The sequence below is a fragment of the Larimichthys crocea genome, chromosome XIX (genome assembly GCF_000972845.2).
Source record: "Larimichthys crocea isolate SSNF chromosome XIX, L_crocea_2.0, whole genome shotgun sequence".
NCBI classification, from domain to species: domain Eukaryota; kingdom Metazoa; phylum Chordata; class Actinopteri; family Sciaenidae; genus Larimichthys; species Larimichthys crocea.
In genome coordinates, this window is record NC_040029.1 from 7,809,889 (window position 1) to 7,836,321 (window position 26,433).

Consider the following 26,433-nt stretch of genomic DNA (forward strand, 5'->3'; position numbering starts at 1 on the left):
AAAATGTAAAATGTATTCTGCCATTTTGGTTCTGTCACTGATTGACTGTTACTGTCACTGAAAACATTTTCTGCGAACCCTTAAAAATAGGCCGGTTAGCTCAGCTGGTTAGAGCGTGGTGCTAATAACGCCAAGGTCATGGGTTCAATCCCCATACTGGCCAGAAATTTAACAATGTTGTGTCACCGATGACAAAGACACTTGTGTTAATTTAAACACACTAACGGTAAAAACCTGTAAAAACCCACCGCTGGTCCCGAATGTCCAGGATGCCCGACCACCTGAGAGTAAAGAGAACTGTGTAAAAAACTTTGAGACAAAAACACCAATAAACAAATATAAAATGCTCTTTTTAAAAAAAAAATTTGTGGGGCTAAAATATTAAAGAAAACTATTTACTGCACTCAAATTACTTACATATGGGATATCACCTGGTTCACCTTTCTGTCCCTGTAAAGAAAACATACAAACAACGTGTTTTAAAACTTTAAAGTTTAAAGAACAATTTGTTTTTAATATTAATCCTTGTCAGAATGAATCATGACTTACCTTGAAGCCCAAAATTTCTTGTGGGAAAAGACAAAAAAAAAGAAAGTTAAATAGATTTAAACACGGATTATTTAAAGCAAAAGATATTACACAAACAGATATTGAACTTTAAGAACTTAACCCCTTGAAATTCTTGTTTGTACTGAGTTTCAATGGGTTTAATCTTGCTGCAGTGATGTAAAAGTGTACTCCAAGGTGTGCCAGTACACCGTGACATCACTGTTGGGTGTGGTTCAGGTGCAACACACTCAAAACTAACAGGTAACCTCACATCTCACCTATCATCCTGCTGGCACTGGCAAAGGTTTCACAAACGGGGCAGCACTCTCCCTCAGGTGTGACGACCTTCTCACAGTTTGGCAGCAGTTCACACTGGACCTCGTCGCAGATGGCGACGCCATTGTCGCAGACACACACGCGACATGGCGCTGGTTTCCAGATGTCGTTGTGATGGTAGAGTGTCTCATCGACCGTGCAGCTTTCTTTCTTCTCATCCACAGCTGCAATAGAGGAGGTGGATCATGTTTAAAGTGGCACATACTAAGACGTCAACAGTATGAGAAGACTAACGCAACTTTTACCTGTTGCGGGGTCTGTGTTGGGAGTCAGCGTTGAGGCTGCAGTCAAGCACACAGGGCAACACTCGCCCTCTGGAGTCACAGTTTTCTCACAGTCGCCGAGGTCCTCACATACCACGTCTTCACAAGTGGCGGTCCCCATATCGCACACACAGATCCGACACGGCTCTGGGTTCCACATGTCGTTGTTGGCGTAGACTTTTCCATTTTCTGTGCAGGAATCTTCGAGAAACAGAAACGTGAGGAAATTAAGTTAGTAACAAGGGTAGTTTGGGGATTCACAGTGAAAGAAAATCACTATCTCACCTGGAATATAGTGTCAAAATTTCAAAAACTTAAAAGGAAAAGTTCAACATTTTTACACTTCGAAGCTTTCTTGCCAAGAGTTATGAGAGAATTAATGCGATGCTCTTGTTTGTATGCTTAATATGAAGTTACTTAAGTTAGTTGAACAAGATATGAGTTAATTGGTAAGCTTTAGAGGAGCCGGACATACAGAGTGGTATTGATCCTCTCATTGAACTCTCTGCAAAAACGCATGAGCACATTTTCCAAAATGTTGAACTTTGTCTTTTATTTAAACGATGGACTTTAACATGCTAAACTTTCATGCTAGCAGTTATGCTAAAAGAACAAAAGTAGTCCTGTTTTTAAAGCCACTATGTGTAGATTTTTTTTGTGATTTTTAGCATCCACCAAATTATTCATTAGACATGTTGTTTGTAAGAAGATCAACCCTGTAATCTCTTAGACAGCATTACTTTTTTGACCACTAGGTGTCGCCAAAGTCGCAAATATTAAACTCCTACACATAGGGGCTTTAAACAGTGCATCTTCTCAAAGACAGAAACTATCCATTTATAATTTTATTTAAATAATTAAAGCCTTAAATGGTGCTGAAATAGAAAGCACAAAAAACAATGAATGTGCAATGAACAACATGACAGTGAACACGACAAAGGAGGTAGCAATTTCCCAGAGGAATACACTTTATTTGGTGAATAAGCTACTTGCTCAACTTGCTTTTATGTGGCAGTGAATATGGTAGCAGCTCCACCAGTGTCCATTTCAGTTTTAGATGGCATTGCTACCAATGTTTTTGCTGCACAAAAGTTGGTTGAGAAGTGACCTTATGTGGCAAAAAGTCAATGTATTCCTTTTCACAAACTGATGAAACAGTCCAAGGGAAACTCCAAACACAGGACATTTCGAAGGTGTGTGCACATATATATGAAGCCTGAAGTGGAGAGCTTCAGGCTGGAGGACATGACAAAGACCACCAGCAGTCCTGACACAGATGAGAAGATTGTCCGAATGCTGAAGTTGCGTAAAGTCAACACAAACTAGGATGCATCCGCAGAACATTTTTTGGGCAGGTTACATTCCATTTTACCAGTTTTGGGCCGTTCAGCCGAGCACACCGGGCAGCACTCGCCCTCTGGGATCTCTGTGGTCTTGCAGTCACCTACATCCTCACACACCACGTCCTCACAAAACACCGTCCCCATATCACATATACAGACTTGACATGGCTCTGGGTTCCATATCTGATTGCTGGAGTAGACTTTGCCATCCGCTGTACAGGAATCTTTATGAAAAAGAACAGCAACTATAATCAGTACCCAGGTCTATCTTTGGCAGCTGATAGTTGGTGTAACGCATCATTATGGACATGAGAATGGCTGTTTCTAGGTTTTCTGTCTTGCCTCAGTCTCAGCTGGCAAAAAGCTACAACGGAGTCCCAAAAGATTCCTAACAATTTGAATTGTTGGTTGGTTGGTTGGTTGGTTGGTTGGTACACCACTTTGGTCCAGACTGAAATATCTCAACAACTATTGGAAGAATTGCCATGAAATGTTGGGCACACATTCATGATCCCTAGAGGATAACACCTACTCACTCTGGGGATTCGCTGATTTTTCCAAGAGCTTGACCAGTGGGTCCAAGTTTGCACTCATTCCAACATCTACAAGATAGACTGGCACCACATTAACTACAGCATTTCATTGCCAGATGTTGGATGCTACCATCATCATTAGGTCAAATTTTCATGTTTTCATGTTCCCACCATCCCCAGCTATACTTTGTGTTTAATGCTGATTAGCAAATGCTAGCATGCCAAAATACAAAAGTAAGATGGTGATAAACATTATATCTATGCCCAGTTACAGCCTCAAAGCGACTGGCTGCGGACTCAAAGACTAGTCTCCCAAGAGTGCCCTGATTGATCAACCTTCCAACCAAAGCTAAGGTTAGGCATTACATCAGTCAATTTTAATGAATTGTACTGGGTTTATAAGCTTACATACTATGCTTGCCTAACTTAGTTTCTCAAAAGCATCAGGGGGATTCTTGTTCATGATGCCAAGATCGTCAGTTTGACTGTTAAATCCCATAATGATGCATTGTACAGAGTGAAAGTGATCGCAATTACTCAGGTTACTTCACAATTCATTCAGTGGGCATTCAGGACATGATTTCAGTGAAAGCAACTTAAAATATGTGCAAAATATAGTCAACACTCATATCATTTTTGTTACGACAACGCCACAGTAGATACAAAGGAATGTAAGAGACAACAAGAAGGGGAAATAATGGGATAAAACACAAAAACGGTGAAGAAGTGAAGGTTTTGGGTGAGATGAGAGTTCATTCCAGAAGCTATGAACAACCACATAAAAATCCACATAAACAAACATACAGACCCACATTTAAATCTGCTCTGCAGGTTCTAAATGGTTCTTATTAAAGATTTATTACCATTTTTATTGTCCACGCTAGGAGGATGTAGTGCTGCAGTCAAGCACACAGGGCAACATTCGCCCTCTGGGGCCTCGGTTGTTTGGCAGTCCCTTAGCTCTTCACAAATCACTTCCTCACACACCACAGTCCCCGTGTCGCATATACAGATCCGACACGGCTCTGGGCTCCATATCTGATTGTTGGAGTAGGTCTTTCCATTTTCTGTGCAGGTATCTTCATGAAACAGAACAGCAATCAGTATTGTGGCTGATTTCCTTTCAGTTAGCAGTGATGGTGAAGTCTATACATCATTATGGGGTTTATTTCAGCTATGTTGCACTACTTATTGTATCAAACTCTCCAGGACATCAAGAAAAACTTTCAATCTCTGAGAAAACCTTGTTCTAAGCCAGCCACCTGTCACAGAATAAGGTCACAGCTACTTTAAAACTCTGGCTAATCCAAGATGTCGGAAAGTTTTTGCAAAATCATCCATAGATCAACTATCGTCTTTTGTTTTGTCACTGCAATATATGGAAAATCTAGTCACCATAATAGCTGGTCTATTTTAGCTGAGAAACAGTCTAAACTTCCGCTGCAGTAGAGCCAATCCAGACTCCCTCCAGAGGTTTAAACCAAGAGAAAACAATCATGATTCTTGTGGGTCTATGATTGCTCAAAAAAACCTGTAAACACAATAAGGAGAAAGTTGGTTTCTTCAGCTTGGTTGCTGTGGTTGAAGGCAAGTAACAAAAGTAACACGAGAGGCACAGAAGACTGGCAGTCTGTGGTACTCATGAGTCAACACTCGACCAGGGCCATCTTGACTTGGACTCAACTGGACCACATGTAGGCATGCTGGCAGTTTGATGAGCTACTGTTTCTTTTCTACATCTGTGTTTCTTGTTTAAAGACATAATGTTTACTTTATTAAACCTGTGGGCAGAAATGATCTTTCTAGGTCAGGTAAACCTAAACGGACAAACTCAAAGAACCAAGTTTTTCCAGCAGAAAGCCTTAACTGGCGTACTTAACGGACAAAGAAGCAAATTAAGTTATAAAACGTGATGATCACTTTGTCTTGATTGTTGTCTTTTACAGCTTCAGACTTCAATCAGACTTTATCCAATCAGAATATGTGATTCTTTGGCTTGGTTATGGTATTTAAATTACATGGTATGATATGCAGCATGGCTAGTGTGCTCGATATTACCTTCAAAGAGTTAAATAATGGGTAAAATAACAGTGTTTTTCTGTAAAAAAAATAATTTATTGAAGGTATTTGATCATAATAATTTGGAAAATATCCATAAAATAACAGTCTTGCAACCTAAATGCATGCACGTGGGGTTTCTTGACACTCCTTAATCGTACTATTAAAAACAAAACCCATAATGATGTGTCACACCAACTGAAAGGAAAGGTGTTCCCTGTAGGAGGGAATGAAAGTATAACAGCAGTCATTTCCATTTACCTGCTCCAGTGTCTGTATTGTGAGGCGGTGCTGCAGTCGAGCACACAGGGCAACACTCGCCCTCCGGAGTCACAGCCGTCTGGCAGTCACTTAGCTCCTCACACACCTCGTCCTCACACACTACAGTTCCCATGTCACACATACAGATTCGACATGACTCTGGGCTCCATATCTCATTGTTGGAGTAGACTTTTCCGTTTTCTGCACAGCTGTCTGAGTCAAGCACAGCAGCAATGAACATCTGGACCAGAGATGCATGTAAATGGTGTTTTTACACCTGTTTATAATACTCCAAAGGTCATGAAACATGTTCTGTGTGTAGGAGACATTAGTCAGTATTAGTAGAGTACTGTACATAAATATGTTCAATGCAAACTAACTTAAAAAAAAGAAGAACACAGGTGGCGCAACTGCACTTTCCACCTTTGGCCAGTAGGCTGCACCCATTACAAAGCAGTCAGTTGGCTTTCATGCATGAATAGATTCATTCACTTTACAAGCAACAGGCTGAAATCTATCAAATATAATGTCTGAGAGTCCTTTGCTTGTTTTAAAGTACCCATCTTGCATTACCAGCTGCATCAGGGTTAACCCGAGGACCAAAAACCTGCTTGAAAACACCACAGGTGGGACTGTAACCACGATTATTATTGATATATATCTATAGAGGGAGACGTATATGATGCCATGATGTTTTACTGTACAATTAACTCTAACTCTAATATAAAATACTACTTGATGCTGTATAAATTCTCCACAAATGCTGTATAACACAGTCATATTCACAGTCGTTTTCACTGTAAAATCAAAAATTTTTACAGTGTTTGCAGAAAAATGCTCAAGATATTGGTGATAATTACAGATGTGTGCTTGAGTCTAATTTTACTGTTGTAGTTAGTCGAGGTGGAGCTCATTTTGACTATTTCATACACCGCTGACTGGCTTAATCTACATCAGTGAACATGAACATCATATATTTTGTCTGTAGAATCTTATTTTGTAAAGTTACTGGTGTAAAGAAACATAAAATGGTACCTGAGCGATAACTGAGCCTCATCACACTTTAGATAAGTGTTGTTTTCACTGTGATTTTAAAGACATTAAAAAAGCACTGAAAGCCAATAAACTCAGCTGCAGGGGGGTTTCCACAGCTTGTACGCACCAGTCAGTTTAAACTGTACAGATTGAGAATAAAACTGTTTTACGATGTCGTTTGTGGCTCTGCAGGGTTAAAAGTAACTCTTGTGATGTCACTGGGGGGGTTTAAAGGACGTTAAACTCTGGGTATAGGGTTTGAAACGTGTTGGAATTTTGCAGTTTAATGAAGAGATGTTGTTGAGTTGCATTATGGGAAGTGTAGTATCCAGCCGTGTCCTCATATAGGAATGAGAGATCAGGATATTACAGCCTCCAGCCAGACTTTATTTACAATATATCAATATCTATGTTCATAGGGACAAATATCCAACATGAATTTATTCTCTAAGCTAGTCTGCGATGTTGTCCTCATAGATGGGCCTTTAAAATACACAAACATGAAAATATATTTTTAAAAAACACAAAACAGAAACAATAATAACATGATATGACCATAAAACTCAAGACTAAAGAAGTGTTTTTTTGGCATATTTATAACATTTTGGTTGTTGCTAAAATTGGAGTAAAAAGAACCAGAATTAGCAGAACACGTTTTAGAGACTGAAAGCTCATTAATCTTTATAAAAAAAAAAAATGTGACACCAAACTGAGTTCACTTTAAGAGCTCAATGTCCTTGAGCACTTTCAGGCAAATTGCCACTGAGCAAGGCACTTCAATAATGCAGTCAGAGACTAGACTGTGGTTAAATTTAACAGCTCCTGGCTGTAAAATGTGTCTGTTTGCAAAAGTATGTAATCATCATTCAGCAACGTCTCCAACCCTAAACAAGATGAGACCTATAGTTTTCATGTTAGCACATCACGGCACACATGCATTTAAAAAAGGTGTGCCAACATGTACCTATGGATTCCTGTGAGTTTTGGAGGGCAAATGCAATTATATCAAGAAGAAAGAAGAAAGATTTTGACACACGTTGTAAATAATAATCTTCATAAACTGTGTGGGGAAAAAACAACTCAATTCTTTAAAGACTTTTCTGCAAAACATAATTTTTCAAACACAAGGAGGAGAAAATGTTTACTGGCACATTTTTATCATCATGTCTTCTCACTTTGAGAAAAATAAGGTTTAAAGGCATGTAAAAAATGTAAAGTTTTGTCGTTAAGAGGGATTTCTTTATTCAGTCTGTACCCTGCTAGTGAAGTATTTAAACCCTGAATCATTGTTTGTCCATCAGACTCTAAAGAAGACACAAAGTCATGAGGAAAAAGTGCAACACTAAAAAGAAAATGGGGAGAAAAAAAAGCAAATATGGCCACCTGCTACGAGCCCTGCGAGCATATTTGAATCCAGAGCAATTTAGTGACGTCCTAAGTACTAATTATGTGGTGGAGCCTCTCCCCGCGAGAGACGCTCGTTTTCAAAAGCAGGAGTTATTTCAGTGGAAACCACAGCGGCTGTATTATACGTTGGGCTTGGGTAGAACTTGTGGCTTGCCTTTATTTGGGAGAGCAGAGAGGTGCCACACCCGGAGAACCCTCCTGCTACGAAAACCTGCTTCACCCAGGCTGCAGCATGTAGGGAGCTAAAAACTCAACGAGCTGGAGGTTTATGCTGCAGGTTGTCTAGGTTAGGTAAAAAGCATCAATTTCAGTGGTGTTTTATAATCTGTAAGTAAAACAGATCTGTAAAATAATTGTATTTCTCAAGAATTATTGGTATCGTCAACTTTAGTAAAGGTGATTATCGCAATAATTTAGTATTGCTCTGCAAAAAATTCTGTCAATTTATAGTTTTTGCTGTTATTTGAATTATGATATTTTAATTTTACAGTCATTTGACTGTTTTCTTTTGGCCTTCTTCCTCTCTTCTGCTTTGGCAACAGAAAGCTCCTGGTTCATTGAGTTTTCCAGAAATGTTAGAACCTGCCGACTCCCATGATTAAAAACTATATTCCTGCAGCATTCGAATGTGATTATAGCTTTATATACAGCACGACAGCAATAATCATGACTAACTGTGGGCTTCATTTTAAGTGGAAACTGTCCGTGCAGCTCTCTGACCTTGTGGTCTGCAGACGCCTCCTCAACTCAGGTTTATTATTAAAACAATATTCAGCCCACATATCTTAGGCCAGAGGTTCCCAACCTGAGGGTTTGGACTCCTCAAGGGGTCCCAAGAAAAATTAAAGGGGTCTTTGTTCTTAAAGGGAATTTTGTTTTGCAGACAGCTAACCACGACAATCACATAGAGAGAAAAAAGCTCAAATTAAAGGTAATTTGTGCTGTTCTCTCGTGAAATACTTCCCCAGGGAACCACTAACTTAAGCGTACACTTAAGCACCGTCAATTCCTAATTGATAGCCCATTAAATCCAGTCTAGTCTTAAAATCCTATTTGCTTTAAAACCAGTAAAAGAGATACAAATAAACTTAAGCTTGCCTGATGTTATTTTCTACCATTTTAAGTCTAGGTTCACTCACTCAGACAAACACACAGTCACGTAAACCGAGCCAAGAGCAGCACATTAAAACCTGAAATGGCCACTCAACGTTTTAACAAGCTGACAGGCAGCACCATAAATCTCAGCACGCAGCGGCTTTTTCCCAACAACAACTAACATACACACCTCTGAAAACAAACAGAGCATCTGAATTCAACTTGAATCGACGCTTAAACTGCAAATACAAGGGACTGTTATTCAGTTATCTTCTGTAGCATGTTACTAATTGGTCCCAAACCTGGGGATTGCGACCCTTACAAGCGGTCGTGAGATGATTCTTGATACAAGAAATGTAGAAAAAATGTTGTTAAAGGTGAAAACTGATACCACTCCCATGTCTGTACCATAAACTGTATAAAACATGGATGTCGTCTCCATGACGTAACCCACAGGTTTCTGCCCCTGTTGGCTTCCGGCGAATCCAGAAAAGGGCAAAGAGGTGGAGCGTGGGTGGAGCTGAGGCAGGCTGAATGATAAACATCAAAGCTTAATCCTGCATAACTTTAAGCCTAATATAATCTGAACAGGTGAGTTGTATATAAATTCACCCTCAGTACAGTTGTCATGAACGGGGAAATTCAAAACAGACGTGAAAGTGGTCTCCATCTTCAAATTTAAGCTGGTATACAGGGCTGCTTGTGTTTAAAACTGTTGATTTACTTGATCATATGTCAGAAATGAGGCCAAATTAGTTAATAATATGGTTGGAGTTAGCAGCAGCAGTGATCTAGGTATTGTAAGGTAGGATGAAGGGGACCCTAAGGGGACCACGGAGGCTGGAAAAGTCTTAAAATTACCCATAAGGTAAAAAAAGCCCAATGTAAACCTTCAATTAGTGTCAGGATTGTGTCATCACATTGCTAGAATCAAACCCCCTCCTCAGATTTTGGCCTGTAGTGACACACCTGCCTTTACTGAGCAGTACTGGGCTGAAAGTTTTCCATATTCAGTCCCAGAAACAGCTACTGCACATGTCACAATCTTTAAGCATCAGTAAAGTCTTCAACCTCTTTGCAGCTTCACAGGAGGTGAACTTGGATGGAAGCGAGCGAGGCATATTTCATATCCAGCATCCTCTCATTCTGGGTGTGTCTTGTCTGCCTTCTGGCCCGAAGTCTGACCAAAATTAGTGGCCTGCTTTTGTCCATCCCATCCACAAGGCCACATCATTATAGCCATGGCACTCAAAACCCCGTCATTCAGCCTCGACCTCGCACTGAAATAGCCCAGCAAGCCCTGAGAATGCTTTAGTGTGCAGCCTGTAGGGGAGGGAGATATTTTTGACCTCGCATCCACTGGGATAGTTTATTTTACTTCAGCCACATCTCCATCTTTTGATTTTTTTGCGTGAATTCACCCTTCAATATCAGGCACTTTACTCTCAAGAGTTTGGCGCTCGGCATCACTTTCTCCTTCTCTAATTAATTCCTGAAAAGTTTGCTGCTTTCTCCAGATATTGTGCGTCGAGAACGCGCTCTTAATCATCACGTAGCGCCTTCGCGAATAGGGAAATGCTGTCTCATTAAGGCGTAATAAGACTTTCTGGTCTAAGTTTGTGGGTGTGATTTGAACCTTTAGTTCCCAAACCACAAGGCCAGTGTGGTCCGGGGTTGCTGGGAATGCCGTGCAGCACAGTTTCACTTGCAAGCGAAAACAAGAAAGAGATGAGAAACCGCTTCTTTAAATGTTGAAATTCATAATGGGAAAAACAAACACACCTGTAAAAACATGTCACTTTCAAGAAATGTAGAGGTAAATGTTTTTACAGAACCTGGTTACCCAATCATGAATCATTAGACGACAGGAAATCTGGAGGAAACAGAGTTATACATAAAAAATAAACAGCATTTATTGCATTGTAACTTTTCCAGAGCAGATTTTATGAACTTATCTCAAATAAACATGGGGCAGATGTTTATTTCAGCCCAAACAGACTTAATATCATGAAGCCAAAACATTTTTATGACCTTTTTTTTTTTTTGTTCCATTTGTGCATAAACCTTCCAGCAACTAAAACATCTCCAGTATCAAACAGAGAAAAAACAATCAGAGGACAGAGAGGAGCAGTCAGATTTGGGCGGTTATCTCTCACCTTTCTTGGTATCTTCTTGGCAGGTCACGGCGATCACCTGAGCCAAGGTGATGACCAGGCAGACGGTAATCCTAGAGCGTAACGAAGGGCCCATGTCTGGATGCCAGACACAGGGACAGACAGGGAAGTCAGAGAGAGCCCAACCCCGAGCTACAGCATCCAGACTGAAAAATCCAAATATCCCTGAGTGGAACAGGCTCCTGGATGAGCGATTACTGCAAACTGAAACAAGCTTCACCCCCCCCTTCCTTCACCTCCCTCTTTTCTCTCCTCCTCCTCCTTTATCATAATTTTTTCTTCGCTTTATTTCGAGGCTTCCCTCCTCCTCCTCCTCCTCCTCCTCCTCGAGGCTCTCGCAGTTGCCTTGAAAGATGTAGGTAATTAAAGGCTGCGTTAAATTTGTCCAAGATGAAAGAAAAATGGGCTGGATGATGCCGTTTGAAAGGAGCTCATGTCGAGCGTTTCTTTCCAGGATATCCACATGTACTGTGTGACCTTTCACCTTGACTGCTTTGTCTGCTCGACTCAAGCGACCAAATGTTTCATGTCTTGATGATTCAAAGTCAGCTTTATGATTTACTTATTTACAATTCATATGACATAATGCATTAAAGAACCTTAAATAATAAACATCTTCAGCAACAACTGAAGTCAACTGTTAATGACCGAAACATTTCGATGCACCAAAGTTGTACTCGAAGCAATGTTCAGTTTTCCATCTACCTGAGATTGCTGACCTAAATTTGTACACTCCAGCCTGAGTGGTTTACAATGTGCATGTTACATTCGTCTGATGTGTTTTCCAGGGCAAAGCTCTGCCAAATCGGTGTGTCAAGCAGATCGTGGGTCCCTGAGGGGATATCCCGGAGGTAGAGAACCAAACAAACATCATGACTTCTTCGCTCATGTTTCCTGCACAGAATACTGTCTTCTTAACAAGCTGTTCTCCTCTTGCGTTGAGTTATTAAAGCCTTCATAAAATCACATTTCTGTCACTGATGGATTCACTTGTTTCATTTGCTGAACATCTTGGGCCAGGATGTGTTTGAGGTGCGTGAAGAACAGAATGATTTCCCATTAAAGAGCAGAGCGCAGCCACAGGGGAAAGAAACCGAAGCAGATGGGAAGACAGTTCCTGCTTCAGATGACAGCTCAGTTTCTGTTCATTCATAGTTTTCTTAAGGCAGTGTGATGAACTGGTGGTTAGAGAAGATATCCTTTTAACCAAAGGTCACATGTGGCGACCCCTGTAACAGCCCGTGTTAGCCTGTCTCCGGCTGAGATACTGAGCATGTCATTTCAGACTTAAAGCAGTCTGTCAGTACTGTAAGCTAAAAGCAAACACACTTGGACTCTTCTGTTTGGTGTTGGCCGACTAAATGTTCCCTGTTTGTCCAAGTTTTTTGCACCTGGTTTACTTTTTTTTAAATAATCTTTCACAGCTGCACAGCAAACAGAAGTCAACCATGTTGAATCGCTCTTGGACCCTTCATTCACTCAAAAAAACGCAATACTACCAATACTATACTAAATAATACTATCATTGCTTGTCTTGTGCATTAGCATGTACCTTATAGAGTCATTAATGCGTGGTTAATCATTGATTCTGTACTTGGTATACTTGGTTTTGCTGAAACCAAACTTTGGGATGGCACCGTCGCCTCACAGCAAGAAGGTTCTTTCCGGGTACTCCGGCTTCGTCCCACAGTCCAAAGACTTGCAGGTTAAATTGGTTGTTTGTCTTCATGTGTCAACCCTGTGAAGAACTGGCAACTTGTCCAGGGTATACCCTACCTCTGGGATCGGCTTCAACCCCCCTGATGAGGATAATCATGGGAAAAAATGCTTTTTTTCCATTAAATAGTCTCACTGGGTGATTTGAAAGCTCCCTGATTCCATTAAATAGTCTCACTGGGTGATTTGAAAGCTCCCTGATATGTGTATAATCCACTTTGGTAAACTGAGGTTTGGATAAACTCAGTTTAAACCAGGCTCCAGTAGTTGTTCCCGAACTTTCGAAGACTGCTTGCAAGTGTAAATTGCAGTGATGATTTTTTTTTTTTATCCTTAAGTCATGGTTCGAAGAAAGACCCAGAAATTACAGAGATTGTAATGTATAGAAAACTGGAACTGACCTCAGCTCCTGTGGTAAGAAAAGCTTCTTACAAGTGGCATTTAAAAACCTTCCAATGTGCGAGCTATTTCTGGATATATAGACTAGACAGCAGCAGTGTAACCACAGGAGAGATCAACCCATGAGTGTGCATGCATGCAGGACACACACATTGTGAGCGGAGGCCACTAGTCAGAAAAAGGTGGACATTATCCAGACTAAAAAAAGCTGCAATGAAAAAACATTAGATCTTACAAAAACCGCAGAGACATCCCTAAAAAAAATAATCCAGACATTTCAGAGAAAGGCTTGCGGCCAAAGCAGATGTTCTGTGTATCGCAGAGTCAAAGGAGAACAGGATTCAGACTTTTATTCATAGTTCAAGCTTTAGTCAGCACCACAATTTGTCTTTTTCCACCTCATTTGTCACATGACAGGAAGCTAGAGGCCTCCGGTGACCTATCGAGTTAACACTCACCTTGTCCCATATTCCCTTACACTCTACCTGCATTATTTAACGTTTCACGGGTCTGAAAGAACACTCTCGAGTGATGTTCAGCAGCACAAATGGACCCAGCAACGTGTGTGCGACACAGGTGATGTCTAACTAGAGGAAGATATTTATTTGACCTGCTTCTGATGCTCATGCACGGCTCGAAATGTTCGCATCAGCCACTAAGAACTTTGTGAAGCAGGTGGGAGACACGGGGAGGTTGATCCCCGTCCCGAGCCTGAGCGAGGCCGACCGCTACCAGCCGCTCAGCCTGGTGATCAGGAAGAGGAAAAGGCGTTTCTGGAAGAAGAACAAGTACGCTTCAACCCCGTTCTCTCTCAAAGACATCCTGGTAGGGGAGAAAGAGATCACAGCAGGTAAAAAATAGAAAGATAAACTTGACATTTTTTTATTTTTAAGATACAAATTTTTATCTTTTTAAGTAGTTTAAAGTTTTTAAAAGAATGACATATAATCTGTCAGCTTGTTTCAGCTCTACATCAAAGTGAAATATTCAAATCCAAGACATGTCACATGTCTTATGCATCATTTTATACACATTTACGCAATATTCAAGCTGAAATATTTGGTATATGGTATGATATTATATATTTTGAGATTTACACTACAATTTTAAATGAAGTTTTGTGAGTTTGAACAATGTTTAGCTGTACAACATGGGTTTGTTTAAGGTTTAAAACATCATTATCTGTACAACATGGGTTTGTTTAAGGTTTAAAACATCATTATCCTTAATTTCCTTTGTTATTTTCAGATGGCTAATTTTATGTTTAAGAAAAGAAAAAGGTCAAGACAATGTGTCCTATTGGAGTTGTTTTACTCTTATTGGAAAGCCACATTAACCTTTTTTTTTATTTTTTAAATCAACTTTAGGGTTTTATATTCACTTTTTAATTATTTTTTAAATCAACTTTAGGGTTTTATATTCACTTTTTAAGATTAGATTAACATTCTGTTAGTAAATATTTCCAGTTGTGATGGAAGTATTTAGATAAATGTGGCAGTATAAGTTTAGGTTTTGTAGTTATTAATGAGAATTATCCACAACTACTTTCAAGTACCAAAAGTACTCAATACAAGAAGTGGCCCCTTTGAGTGTACTTATATCATATCATATATATATCTTATCATCTTGGACTGGGTGTACCTACTTAAAAATAAGTTAATAAATCTTTCAAATGAGGGTAAAAAAATACAAGATTAGTTAGTTAAAATATTTTTTTTCTGAAACAGGAGTGTCATCTTATCAGCTCCTCAACTACGAGGACAAATCCGACCTAGCCCTCAACGGTCGATTAGGAAACCACCTCATCAATGATGTGGGGTTCAACATCAGCGGGTCAGACTCCGTGGCCGTCAAAGCTTCCTTCGGCATTGTGACCAAACACGAGCTGGAGGTGCCCACCTTACTGCGAGAACTCAACTCCAGGTAACACCACATACCGTGTGCTGGGATGCGTTCAACAGCTGCTCAGTGTGCACTCTTATCTTCAACATCATCATATCATAGTGTTACTTAAGGCTGATTAGAGGTGTCATCTCTGCAATGTTTTATTAATAACCAAGATCAATTTTTGATTAATTATTTATCTTTCTGAAAAAAGGAGATGTGAGAGAGTCCACTGTCATGAATTGATTTCTCCATATGTATTTTACTCCATGAAAATTTGACATTTTAGATATTTAAAATCATTTTTTTTCCGAACAAAAGTTATAAGTTGATGTCTGACCTCCGACCTCCTTGTGACAGAGGGAATGTGAGACGAAGGGTTTCCCTGTAAGGATGAATAAATGATCGTGTTATTCTACACTGGCGAGCATACACGAGCTACATACAAGTGCACAATGCAAGACAATAAACAGACCGTAGATGTTATCTTTCTTGACATTAACAAGTGTCAAACTTAAAAGGACCATTGTATTGGTGAGCTCCAAGAATACATGGCACATGGTCTCAGAAAGGTGTTTAATATGGAGCCAGTAGAAGAGTTATGTGAGAAGATACCACTCTTACTCACAATCATAATTACCATACATACCTAAGTTTGCATTAGTTTCCTAACCAGTGCGTCAACAGTTCTTTTCCATGCTTCTCAACATTCGTCAACATTTTATTTCGTGGTGGTTATTTTTGCGGTTCATTTTCAGGAAAGTGGACCTGGATCACTGCCTGGTTCGTCAGTCCAAAGAGAGCAGGCGCAGCGTACTTTGTGTGGTCGTGGAGAGCATCCGAACCACACGGCAGTGCTCTCTGACCGTCCACGCCGGGATGAGAGGGACTACCATGAGGGTAAAACACACTTTTTTGACAACCTCAACCAAATGGTGACACTAAAGTCAAGATTTCATATCGGGTGCCTCACTCTGGTTTCTTTTATGCTACAGTTTCAGATTGATGACGGCAGAAATCCCAAAGGTCGAGACAAGGCCATCGTCATCCCGGCTCACACCACCATCGCCTTCAGTATCTGTGAGCTGTTTTTTCGACTGGACGGGCGCCTTGGTAGGAAGGCTACCGACAACTCTCACCAATCCTTCGCCTACTCTTGCTGATACTGATTCTTGTTGCAACCACACTGCTTTTTCACCTGTTGGGGTCATTGAAAACTACATTGTTGGGTGTTTTCTAGCTCCTCGGACAGCTTCCAAAGCCTAGACTTTCTGTGTGGTGTGTTCCCTCCTGTTCTTCAAGGATATTCTTCTGCTGCAACCATAAAAATGACTAAATGAAGCTTACAGAGCTGAAATTACACATAACGGCACGGTTTTGCAGACTCCGACTTTAATCCACTACAAACAAAGAGTGTGATGAAAGTCAACGGGGCACTTAAAGGATAAGAGGTGTCTTTATAGTGAAAATTTTAGGCTTGAATCCCTCCATGGTTGAAAGCTGGGTCCCACATAAAAAGCTGTGGTTGCATCAATTGTGGTGAACACCTGAGGCTCATCATGCCATACAGAGTAACACCTTCTCCACACATCTTTTCTTTCTTGACAGTTGTGTCGTCTTACGACTCATCTTCCTATTTTTTAGTCTGGAGTTCATTTCATCACTGTAAATGAGTCTTCTAATGTTGACTAAAGATGAAGACTAAAGAGCAGTGCTGTCCGTGGGCCGGTTAGCTCAGCTGGTTAGAGCGTGGTGCTAATAACGCCAAGGTCATGGGTTCGATCCCCATACTGGCCATGCTTTAGGCTTCACCAATCACATGATAATGGAACTGAAACAGTTAAAAATATAAATAATCAACAAAAAAGGCCTTAAGCAAGCTGAACTCCAGACAAGTTAAAAGTCGACCTTCAGCGAATTGTTTCTCCTCTGAAAAGCACCTCAAAGATATGAAGTTACCTTCAAGTTTAGCCCTGACGACAGTTCAATTGTCAGTTTTTGAAACCTTTAACTGCAGGCCTGGATAAACCAAGTGTCTAAAATTGTAATGCGCCTGACTGTCCATCAGAAAAACAAATGCTTGAATGTCATTCTAGGAGAAAGCTACCAACAAAAGCATCAGCAGCTTCAATTCTCTTAAATAACAACATGGAGCAACTGATGATCACCTTCTGTTTCTTGAGTGACAACACTAACAGAGTCCTGTATTGGCTGCTGAAGTCGATCTCTTGCTGCTTCTCATGCAAGAGTAGTGCTGTACTCTACGATGCCAAGCTGGAAGGTGATCGCCCCAGACTGACATCTAAAATGTGTGTTTGTCATGAAGAAGGTGCTTAAGGACTAGACCACGTGGCCTAATGGACAAGGCGTCTGACTTCGGATCAGAAGATTGAGGGTTCGAGTCCCTCCGTGGTTGAAGTCTGTAATAGTTAAGGCTGCAGCTATAAAACCTCACCTTTGGGTCTTGTGACACTCTCTAAAGTAACTTAGTCAGAGTGTGGTGCTAATGGATCCCTCATACTGACCAGAGTTTGAACAAATCACTGCATCTTGGATGTCTTGCTACTTCTCTATTTGAGAGGGATGTTTGGTGCTATTTCCCTTCCCCTCATCCCAATAGATCTGTTGTTTTGACCCAGTCATGAAAAAATAAAGGTAGCAGCAGCTTTTTGTGACCATGTGGCCCAATGGACAAGGCGTCTATGACTTTGAATCAGATGATTGAGGGTTTGAGTCCCTTCATGGTTGAATTGTTCAGGGATTTCTCCTTGATCACATCCAAAATGGGTCCAAAGATCCCAAGGGTTCTCTCAGTTTAAGTCTGTCATGGCCAAGTCTTAGTCAGTCAGTTTCATCTAGGGTTTACACATTACCCTCCTTTTTCAGATATTTGTGTAGGCGCGGAGTCTCAAGGTGGATTTGAGCGTGAGCAGATCAGGGAGCAGCTCGGTGGCTTCATCAGTCACTTCTCCATGGGTCCACTGCGCCGTTTCCTGTCTGGAATCGTCTACGGAAACCCCTTCAGAGCAGGTACAGTAAGGTCCTCTGCTACAGCATAAATAACACCATTACTTTCACTATAATTTAGTAATTTTGCTTCATCCAATTATTGTGCAGAAAACAGAACATTTGAGGAGCTCACCCACTCCGACACCTACATGGACGACATGGTTACCGACTACTACGAGAAAGCCGCAAGCATGACAGATGTGTCCACTGCCTACCTAAGAGATAGCTCACACACAAGGGTCAACCTCCTCAAACACAATATTCCCAAAGGGCCGTGTGCGCTCTGCGGGATGGGGAACCAGAGGCGGGAAACTGTTTACGGTTGTCTTGAGTGCACGACCGGGGGCCAGAAATATGTCCGGCTGCATGTGGTGCCTTGTTTCGACCTCTGGCACAAGACGCTGAGGTGAAAAAGAGAAGTGATTTCACTCCGAGAAACTTTGCTCTTTGGTTTTATGGAGGTGCAAGAGTGTTTACCGGGCTGGTTTTGAGATCTTTCAAATAAAAGTCATGAAAACTGGACGTAGATTGGACTTTACTGAACCAGGAGTGTTACCTCTCACTTTGCGGTGTACTGTACAGTGTTGTTTTCTGTTTACCTTTGGCACCAACCCATTTCGACACGTGTGCTGTGTATGTACTGTAGCTGCCATGTGCTAAATTATTCAGCGGAGGCATTGGGTGAAAAAGGACTAGAGGGATCATGTGAAGGCCAGTTGTTTTGTCCTGTTCCAAGTGTGTCATTTATTTTGAGCATTTCCCCCATGAGTCTTTTACTTTGAAGACATCATACAGGAGCACAAACCTAAAGTTAACAAACAGCTGAGAACTGCTAACATTTCTTATCATGGTCATGGCTGTAGTAGCAAACCCTGACAATGCATCTTATTACATTCAAGTTTTGTTATTTATATTTTAACACTTAAAGACTAGGTGTTTTTGTTGTCATATGAGACTGTTAAATGATTTTAATTGAAGATTAATAGTGAAAAATACCAAAAACACTTCTTGCGTGAACATCTGATTTTAAATTTAGTTTTTTTTTAGCCTACATAATTAAATACATAGTGTTAAAATTTAAAGATATATACTTTGTCTATGTGTGACTGTATTTGATAAAAGAGCCAAAATAAACCATAAAACACTCTAATTTGTACTAGGAATATAATATCACATTTAACAAATATTTCTAATAGCTACTGATCATATTTTGTCATGTTTTCTCTCTCGTTGAACTGGATTTTGTCTAAAAAAATAAAAAAATAAAATAAAGATTGACATGTGCCATGCTTTTATTTTGAAACGCTCACCCTCCCTGCCTGTAGATGGCGTTTCACTCAACTTCAAACCGGATGTGTCAAGTGTCAACAAACACGTGTGGGGGAAGCATGTGTGAAACATTTATACCCGCAGGTTTATAAAGAAATAAAAAACAAGATAAATGCGTCAGGTTTGAGGAATATTGGTCGAAATGAAGTTTGCCTACAGGGTGAGTACGAGTATCACACCAAACTCCGTTTAAAAAAGGTTTATTTTAATATTTTTTATTGCATACCGCGAAGAAAAACAACAGTTTAACATATTTAAAGCTATTTATTATAATTTTTTAGCAATTAAACTTGAGTCCGTTAAAGCTATTTATTATAATTTTTTAGCAATTAAACTTGAGTCCGGCTCACGTCAAACTGCATTTAATAACAGCATTTTACTGTTTTTAAAGCGCTCTTACTATAATAATCTTAATACGTATATATAATAGTAATATTTAGACAGTCTGTTAAATTCCCACTTTTTTAAATGGAGTATGGTTGATGTTGATGATGAGTTTATAATCCAGTAGCAGCATGCAAACATACATTAGAATAAACCTATAACACAGTATCAATACATTAAAATTAACCCTGAGATAGATCTGCATTTAAATATGTACAGAGAGATTAAACATTTGCATAGAAGATAAATATATAACTGTGTTAAGAAGTTAACCCGTCTTAACATCTATACAAAAACTATTTAAAAAAAATCTAAAGTGACTGTAGAAATAAAAATGTTTTATACAAACAGAAGACTATATTAAAAATAGTATATAATAATAGAAAAAATATATACAAGTTAAATATATCTAAAAGATATAAACAGTATAAATATGGCAAATATAGCCGTATAAACAGAATAAACAGTGAGGTCCGTCAAAAATGAAACATGTAAACAGTTTTTTTTATGGTGTACAGCAAGTGACTGTACAATGTGCAATTGGGTTTGTAAAAAGAGTTTTTAAAGTTGATAAAACTGTCTCTCCGTCTGTCTCTGATGTTTCTGTATTGTAGTTTTCCAATCTGCTCGGAGCTGTTTATCGTCAAGGAAACTTGAGTTTCTCTAAAGATGGAAACGCTGTGGTCAGTCCGGTTGGAAACAGAGTCTCTGTCTTCGACCTGAAGAAGTAAGTTACAGGATGAGGAGGAGGTGGAGGAGGAGGAGAGGTCGTGAAAGACAAATAAAGACTGATTTTTTTGTGTCTTCTCTGTTCTTTAGCAACACATCGGAGACGTTACCCATCTCCACCACAAAAAACATAACATGTGTGGGTCTGTCTCCTGGTGGGAACTTGGCAATCGTGGTGGATGAAGGTAAAGAATTTGAATGATGTGTTGTCTCTCTTTCCTAGCAGGACTACAAAAACAACAAATGTGTTTCTGTGTTTGTGTCTCACGCAGACGGAGCTGCGTTGTTGGTCAGTCTCGTCACCCGAGCCGTCCTTCATCATTTCCACTTTCACAAGCCCGTCAGCAGCATCCGTTTCTCACCTGACGGCAGGTAAGGATGGCCTGGTACCTCTCCAAAAAGAGACTAGGATCAGCAAATCCTCCTCCTGAATTCTTGACTTTGAATTCATCGTTACGTGCTTCTTTTTCACAGGAAGTTTGTCGTCACAAAGGAAAACGTCGCCCTGATGTACCACGCTCCCGGAAAGCAGCGTGAGTTTAATGCCTTCGTGTTGGACAAGAGCTACTACGGCCCGTACGATGAAACCACCTGCATCGACTGGACTGACGACTCCAAGTGAGTAAAAGTTAAACAATTTACAACCAAACTTAATTAGAAAAATGTTCAATTTAACATATTTTACATGTAAGTAAACCTTGATGTCTTCGTTCAGGTGCTTTGTGGTGGGCAGTAAAGACATGTCCACGTGGGTGTTTGGTGCTGAGCGCTGGGCCAACCTCATCTACTACTCCCTGGGTGGACACAAGGACGTCGTCGTGGGGTGTTTCTTCGAGAAGGACAGCCTGGACGTGGGTTTATTTCCGCTTTCTTTGCCTCTACTTTGTGATTCAGGCTTTTTGTGCGACAAGTGTTGTTGCTGTGTTTTCAGCTGTACACGGTGAGCCAGGATGGGACGCTGTGTGTCTGGGAGAGCGACACCGAGCTGGACGGCCTCGTCCTGAATAAGAGTGAGAACAAACCTAAAACCCCTGAAGACGACGAGGAGGATGAGGGTGAGGAGGCGAGGATAGAGGGAGAGGAGGGGGAGGTCATCAGAGGGAAAGCCAAAGCTCCCAAAGAGAAGACCAAAAACGTTCGATACAAGCAGAGGAGCAAGTAAGTCCTTCCAAAAAACTAATATTTGACACTTTAGTGGCAATCATCCCACTCTCCATTAGGCTTTTGGCTCCACGAGGTTTATTTGTCCCCTGGCCGCTCTAAAACTGTAATAGCAGCATCAGCATTTGTAATGAAAATCAGCTTTGAGCCTCAGACACTGAAAAAACAAGCCGTGGAGTGAAGATGAATGACCAAATAATGACTCAAAGTGCCGACGTTTAGGTTGATAATAAAGACATAAGCTGCTTCTTAAGATGCCTCTTGGCTTTTGAGAAGATAAATCAACTTTCTTTATTCACTTATTCGCTCCCGCTCTTGCAGACACTTCTTCAACAAAGAGGGGGATTTTAACAACCTGACAGCTGCCGCCTACCACAAGCCGACCCACATCCTGGTCACGGGTTTCGCCTCGGGCATCTTCCACCTGCACGAGCTTCCAGAGTTTAATCTTATTCACTCCCTAAGGTGAGACTTTTTGTTTATGACGGCGTCGATTTAAAATAAAAACGCCGTTCTCACATTTAAATGATGTTGTTTGAATGTTTCCAGTATTTCCGATCAGAGAATACACTCAGTGGCCATAAACAGCTCTGGAGACTGGATCGGCTTCGGGTGCTCGGGTAAGAACACGTCTTTTTCTCTTATGTTGTGTTTGTTTTCTAGATTTGATTTGATTTTTTAAAAATGTACTCATTGTCGCTTCAGGGATGGGTCAGCTGCTGGTGTGGGAGTGGCAGAGCGAGTCGTACGTCTTCAAGCAGCAGGGTCACTTCAACAACATGGCCTCTCTGGCTTACTCGCCAGATGGACAGTACATTGCTACAGGAGGCGATGACGGCAAAGTAGGTGCTGCACACTATTACGCACTATTATTAACAGTACTTTGTAACATAAGACAGACTTTATTGATCCCACACTTGTCATAGCAGCGCACACAAGGTGGATAAGTAAAGTAAGGCTGAGTCGACCCTGATTTTAATGCCAAATCTTGCCCAAAACACGCGCTACTGCTGTGACCTGAAGGTGTCTGTCTGTGGTTTCATTTCCACAGGTCAAAGTGTGGAACACCAACAGCGGCCTCTGCTTCGTCACCTTCACCGAGCACACCAGCAGCATCACCAATGTCACCTTCACCTCCAGCGGCTTCGTCATCGTCAGTGCTTCTCTGGACGGGACGGTCAGAGCATATGACCTGCACAGGTGACCTCAAAATAATGAAATGTTGCTTGTGTCGAAGGAGAATTTATCCGGGGGTATAGTGTTTGAATCTTTGCGTGTCCGTTTGTTGATTACAGATACAGAAACTTCAGGACGTTCACGTCGCCTCGGCCTGCGCAGTTCTCCTCTCTGGCAGTAGATGTCAGCGGAGAGCTGGTGAGCGCAGGCGCTCAGGACTCATTTGAGATCTTCCTGTGGTCCATGCAGACTGGCCGACTCCTGGAGGTAGGCACATAATGACATATATTTACAAATGCAGCTCTCAGTTGTCTGTTTTGAGATTTTTGTGCACTTATGGACTCCACCTACCTCCTCACCAGGTCCTTGGGGGTCACGAGGGTCCAGTCAGCTGCTTGTGTTTCAGTCCAGTTCAGTCCATCCTCGCCAGCGCCTCGTGGGATCGCACCATCCGCCTGTGGGACATGCTGGACAGCTGGCAGGTCAAAGAAACGCTTCACCTCACCTCTGATGGTAAATATCGCTGTCATTCGCTCATGTAGGGGGCAGACTTGGAGATTTTCGACCGCACTGACTGTGTTTTTTTTTTCCTCCAGCTTTGTCCGTCACTTACCGCCCTGACGGTCAGGAGTTGGCCGTGGCTACTCTGAACGGTGAGATCTCCTTCTGGAACCCCCAAACAGCTTCACAAACCGGCTCAGTTGCAGGACGTCACGACCTGGAGACGGGCCGCAAAGAGACAGATAAAGTCACAGCCAAGCAGACCGCGAAGGGCAAGTGAGTCAGAGGAGTGGACTTACAGAAGAAAAGTTTGAATTGATGACTCTTTGTGGGGCGTTGATTTATGTTTTGTTTCATCCAGGTCCTTCACGTCTTTGTGTTACTCTGCGGACGGGGAGTCGATCCTGGCGGGAGGACAGTCCAAGTTCGTCTGCATCTACAGCATCAAGGAGCAGATGCTCATGAAGAAGTTTGAGATCTCCTGCAACCTGTCGTTTGACGCCATGGAGGTACGTCCTCACCTTCAGCTCAGTCGGCAACTGTAGATGCAGAGTGAAATCTATAGGACGTCAGTGTGAGAGCCTTGTTCTCTGATCCATGTTGTCGTCCGATGTTACCTTCAGGAGTTCCTGGACCGACGGAAGATGACTGAGTTCGGCAGCCTGGCTCTGGTGGATGAAGGGGCTGGAGATGGTGACGGGGTCAACATCAGCCTCCCTGGAGTCAGGAAAGGTACGACGCTCACTTCAACACTTAGACCAGATATTATAAAGTATGAGAACATCTGATTTCTCCAAACAGAGGTTAGGAAATCTGGAATTTCCAGGGTCGGGTCGCTATGGCAGCAGGTTTATCAGGGTAGGCTAGATGGGCCTACCCTCCAGCAGGTTCTGGGTCTACCCCGGGCTCTCCTCCCTGTTGTACGTACCCAGAACACCTAGGTTGAGCCAAGATACGTGTCCGCTCATTTCGACCACTTGTATCCGCGATTTCGTTCTATCGGTCACTGTTTTCAGTGCTTCTCTGTCGATCTTTGCAGGTGACATGAGTTCTCGACACTTCAAGCCGGAGATCAGAGTGAGCTCGCTGCGGTTCTCCCCTACGGGTAGGTGACAGTAGTTGTCAGGTTTTGTGAGCTATCAGTCTATCAGCACTGGTTTCATTAAGCGGCTCTGTCTTCTCTCAGGTCGTAGCTGGTCAGCCACCACCACCGAAGGCCTGCTGGTCTACTCCCTCGACGGGTCTATGGTCTTCGACCCCTACGACCTCGACCTGGACGTAACGCCGGCCAGCATTCATAAGCAGCTGCGGCTTCAGGAGTGGGTGTCGGCCATCGTCCTGGCGTTCAGACTCAACGAAAAAGCCCTCAAGCAGGAAGTGTTGGAAACGGTGCCGCACGAACAGAGTGAGTGAACCCTCACGACACGGTGAATACATTTAAAATGATTATCTGTGAATGACTCACGTGGGGTGTGTTTGTTGTTCCAGTCCCAGTGGTTTGCGGCTCTCTTCCTGACATCTACGTTGAGAAACTTCTGGGCTTCGTGGCGGCGTGTTTGGAGAAGTCGGGTCACCTGCAGTTCTACATGACGTGGGCGCAGAGCCTGCTCATGCTGCACGGACAGAAACTGAAGAACAGGTTTGCTCCCAGTCCTGTTTTAATAAATACACATTACTGTCTGGGAGTTAGTAGCTGATTATTTTTGTGGCGTGCAGGTCAGGAGCCATACTGCCCACGCTCCAGGCGCTGCAGAAGAGCATCCAGAGACACTTTGACAACCTGTCCAAACTGTAAGTCTCAACATTTAATCCAAATAAACTCTGAAATTCAAAATCACATCAGGTCATAAAAATGTTTGTTTTCTTTGCACAGGTGTGACTTTAACATGTTTAACATACGCTACGCTGAGGCCCTATCGAAGCAGAGAGGGTTAAAGAGAGCGGCAGAGGAGGACAAAGAGGAAGAGGAGGACGAGGAGGAGGAGGAGGATGAAGAGATGTCCGAGAAGATGAGCGAGGCCTCTTTGGAGGCTGCAGACATGATCCTGTAGACCTCATTCCAACGACACGGCGGCATCACTTCAAATTGAAGATGTTGGACTGTAAAAGCAGATTTTTGTGTACTTTATGAAAACATTATGATTGTAAACTGTTTTTTATTAAATAGGTTTAAATTTATGTCTTCTCTGGTCTGTGTTTAGTTTGGTAATTTAAAAAAATGAAGGTTAAATAATTTCCTCCTGGGATTATTAAAGTATTCCTGATTCTGATTCTGATCAATGTTGAATAAAAAAGGCCTTTTGAGGTGTTTGGTTGCAAGTTGAGCTTCCAGAACGGCTGTGACTGTGCATACGCAGGCCAACAGGGAGATGTAGTCCCTTCAGCTTGAAACTACAAAATAAGGGAGGCAACCAGCACCAACAACCCTCAATGCATTGGTATTTTCCTTCAAACTTTAAACAAAAATGTAAATTGAGGCTAAAAAACTACGATACCCAGGAGCAATTATTTAGCTTTTTACTATTATTTTATTGTAAAGAATGTTAGAAAATGATCTGAAATGTAAAAAAAGTTACAAAATCCCAGAGATAAAACAGACTGTTTAGCAAAAAATTGTATTGTCCTTCAACTTTTAAACAAAAATGTAAATTGAGGCTAAAAAACTACAATACCCAGGAGCAATTATTTAGCTTTTTATAATTATTTTATTGTAGAAAATGTTCGAAAATCATCTAAAATGTAAAAAATAAAAATCCCAGCGATAAAACAAAAAAAATGGTATTTTCCTTCAAATTCTGAACTAAAATGTAAATCAAGGCTGAAAAACTACGATACCCAGGAGCAATTATTTAGCTTTTTACTATTATTTTATTGTAAAGAATGTTAGAAAATGATCTGAAATGTAAAAAAAGTTACAAAATCCCAGAGATAAAACAGACTGTTTAGCAAAAAATTGTATTGTCCTTCAACTTTTAAACAAAAATGTAAATTGAGGCTAAAAAACTACAATACCCAGGAGCAATTATTTAGCTTTTTATAATTATTTTATTGTAGAAAATGTTCGAAAATCATCTAAAATGTAAAAAATAAA

General features: G+C 41.2%; 3 protein-coding genes and 3 non-coding genes across 6 annotated transcripts; 5 read left to right on the forward strand and 1 right to left on the reverse strand.

Annotated features, from left to right (window-relative positions):
* The first annotated feature begins 89 nt into the window (after nucleotides 1–89).
* On the forward strand, nucleotides 90–163 carry trnai-aau (transfer RNA isoleucine (anticodon AAU)). Its single transcript has one exon. It is a non-coding gene; the product is annotated as a tRNA-Ile (tRNA).
* Nucleotides 106–11,143, reverse strand: LOC104938388 (cysteine-rich motor neuron 1 protein-like). Its single transcript, XM_027291349.1, has 6 exons — nucleotides 11,037–11,143; nucleotides 1,131–1,349; nucleotides 828–1,049; nucleotides 550–566; nucleotides 418–450; nucleotides 106–281 (listed from the first exon to the last, which is right to left on the reverse strand). The coding sequence occupies exons 1-6, from the start codon at nucleotides 11,128–11,130 to the stop codon at nucleotides 207–209; spliced, it is 660 nt and encodes a 219-aa protein (XP_027147150.1). The 5' UTR covers nucleotides 11,131–11,143; the 3' UTR covers nucleotides 106–206.
* A 2,665-nt stretch (nucleotides 11,144–13,808) lies between these two features.
* On the forward strand, nucleotides 13,809–18,472 carry pjvk (pejvakin). The gene is made up of 6 exons (XM_019277000.2): nucleotides 13,809–14,019; nucleotides 14,897–15,092; nucleotides 15,812–15,953; nucleotides 16,049–16,166; nucleotides 17,940–18,083; nucleotides 18,171–18,472. Exons 1-6 carry the CDS (start codon nucleotides 13,809–13,811, stop codon nucleotides 18,470–18,472), a joined length of 1,113 nt encoding a protein of 370 aa, XP_019132545.1.
* Nucleotides 16,777–16,850, forward strand: trnai-aau (transfer RNA isoleucine (anticodon AAU)). Its single transcript has one exon. It is a non-coding gene; the product is annotated as a tRNA-Ile (tRNA).
* Nucleotides 17,397–17,469, forward strand: trnar-ucg (transfer RNA arginine (anticodon UCG)). Its single transcript has one exon. It is a non-coding gene; the product is annotated as a tRNA-Arg (tRNA).
* Nucleotides 18,473–19,404: 932 nt separating the features above from the next.
* Nucleotides 19,405–25,520, forward strand: pwp2h (PWP2 small subunit processome component). Its single transcript, XM_019276987.2, has 21 exons — nucleotides 19,405–19,551; nucleotides 20,390–20,502; nucleotides 20,595–20,689; nucleotides 20,777–20,876; nucleotides 20,979–21,122; nucleotides 21,220–21,355; nucleotides 21,436–21,662; nucleotides 21,987–22,130; nucleotides 22,215–22,285; nucleotides 22,371–22,507; nucleotides 22,717–22,865; nucleotides 22,961–23,108; nucleotides 23,204–23,354; nucleotides 23,438–23,618; nucleotides 23,704–23,851; nucleotides 23,966–24,074; nucleotides 24,382–24,447; nucleotides 24,529–24,747; nucleotides 24,831–24,981; nucleotides 25,059–25,133; nucleotides 25,216–25,520. The coding sequence occupies exons 1-21, from the start codon at nucleotides 19,534–19,536 to the stop codon at nucleotides 25,391–25,393; spliced, it is 2,760 nt and encodes a 919-aa protein (XP_019132532.2). The 5' UTR covers nucleotides 19,405–19,533; the 3' UTR covers nucleotides 25,394–25,520.
* Nucleotides 25,521–26,433: the final 913 nt, after the last annotated feature.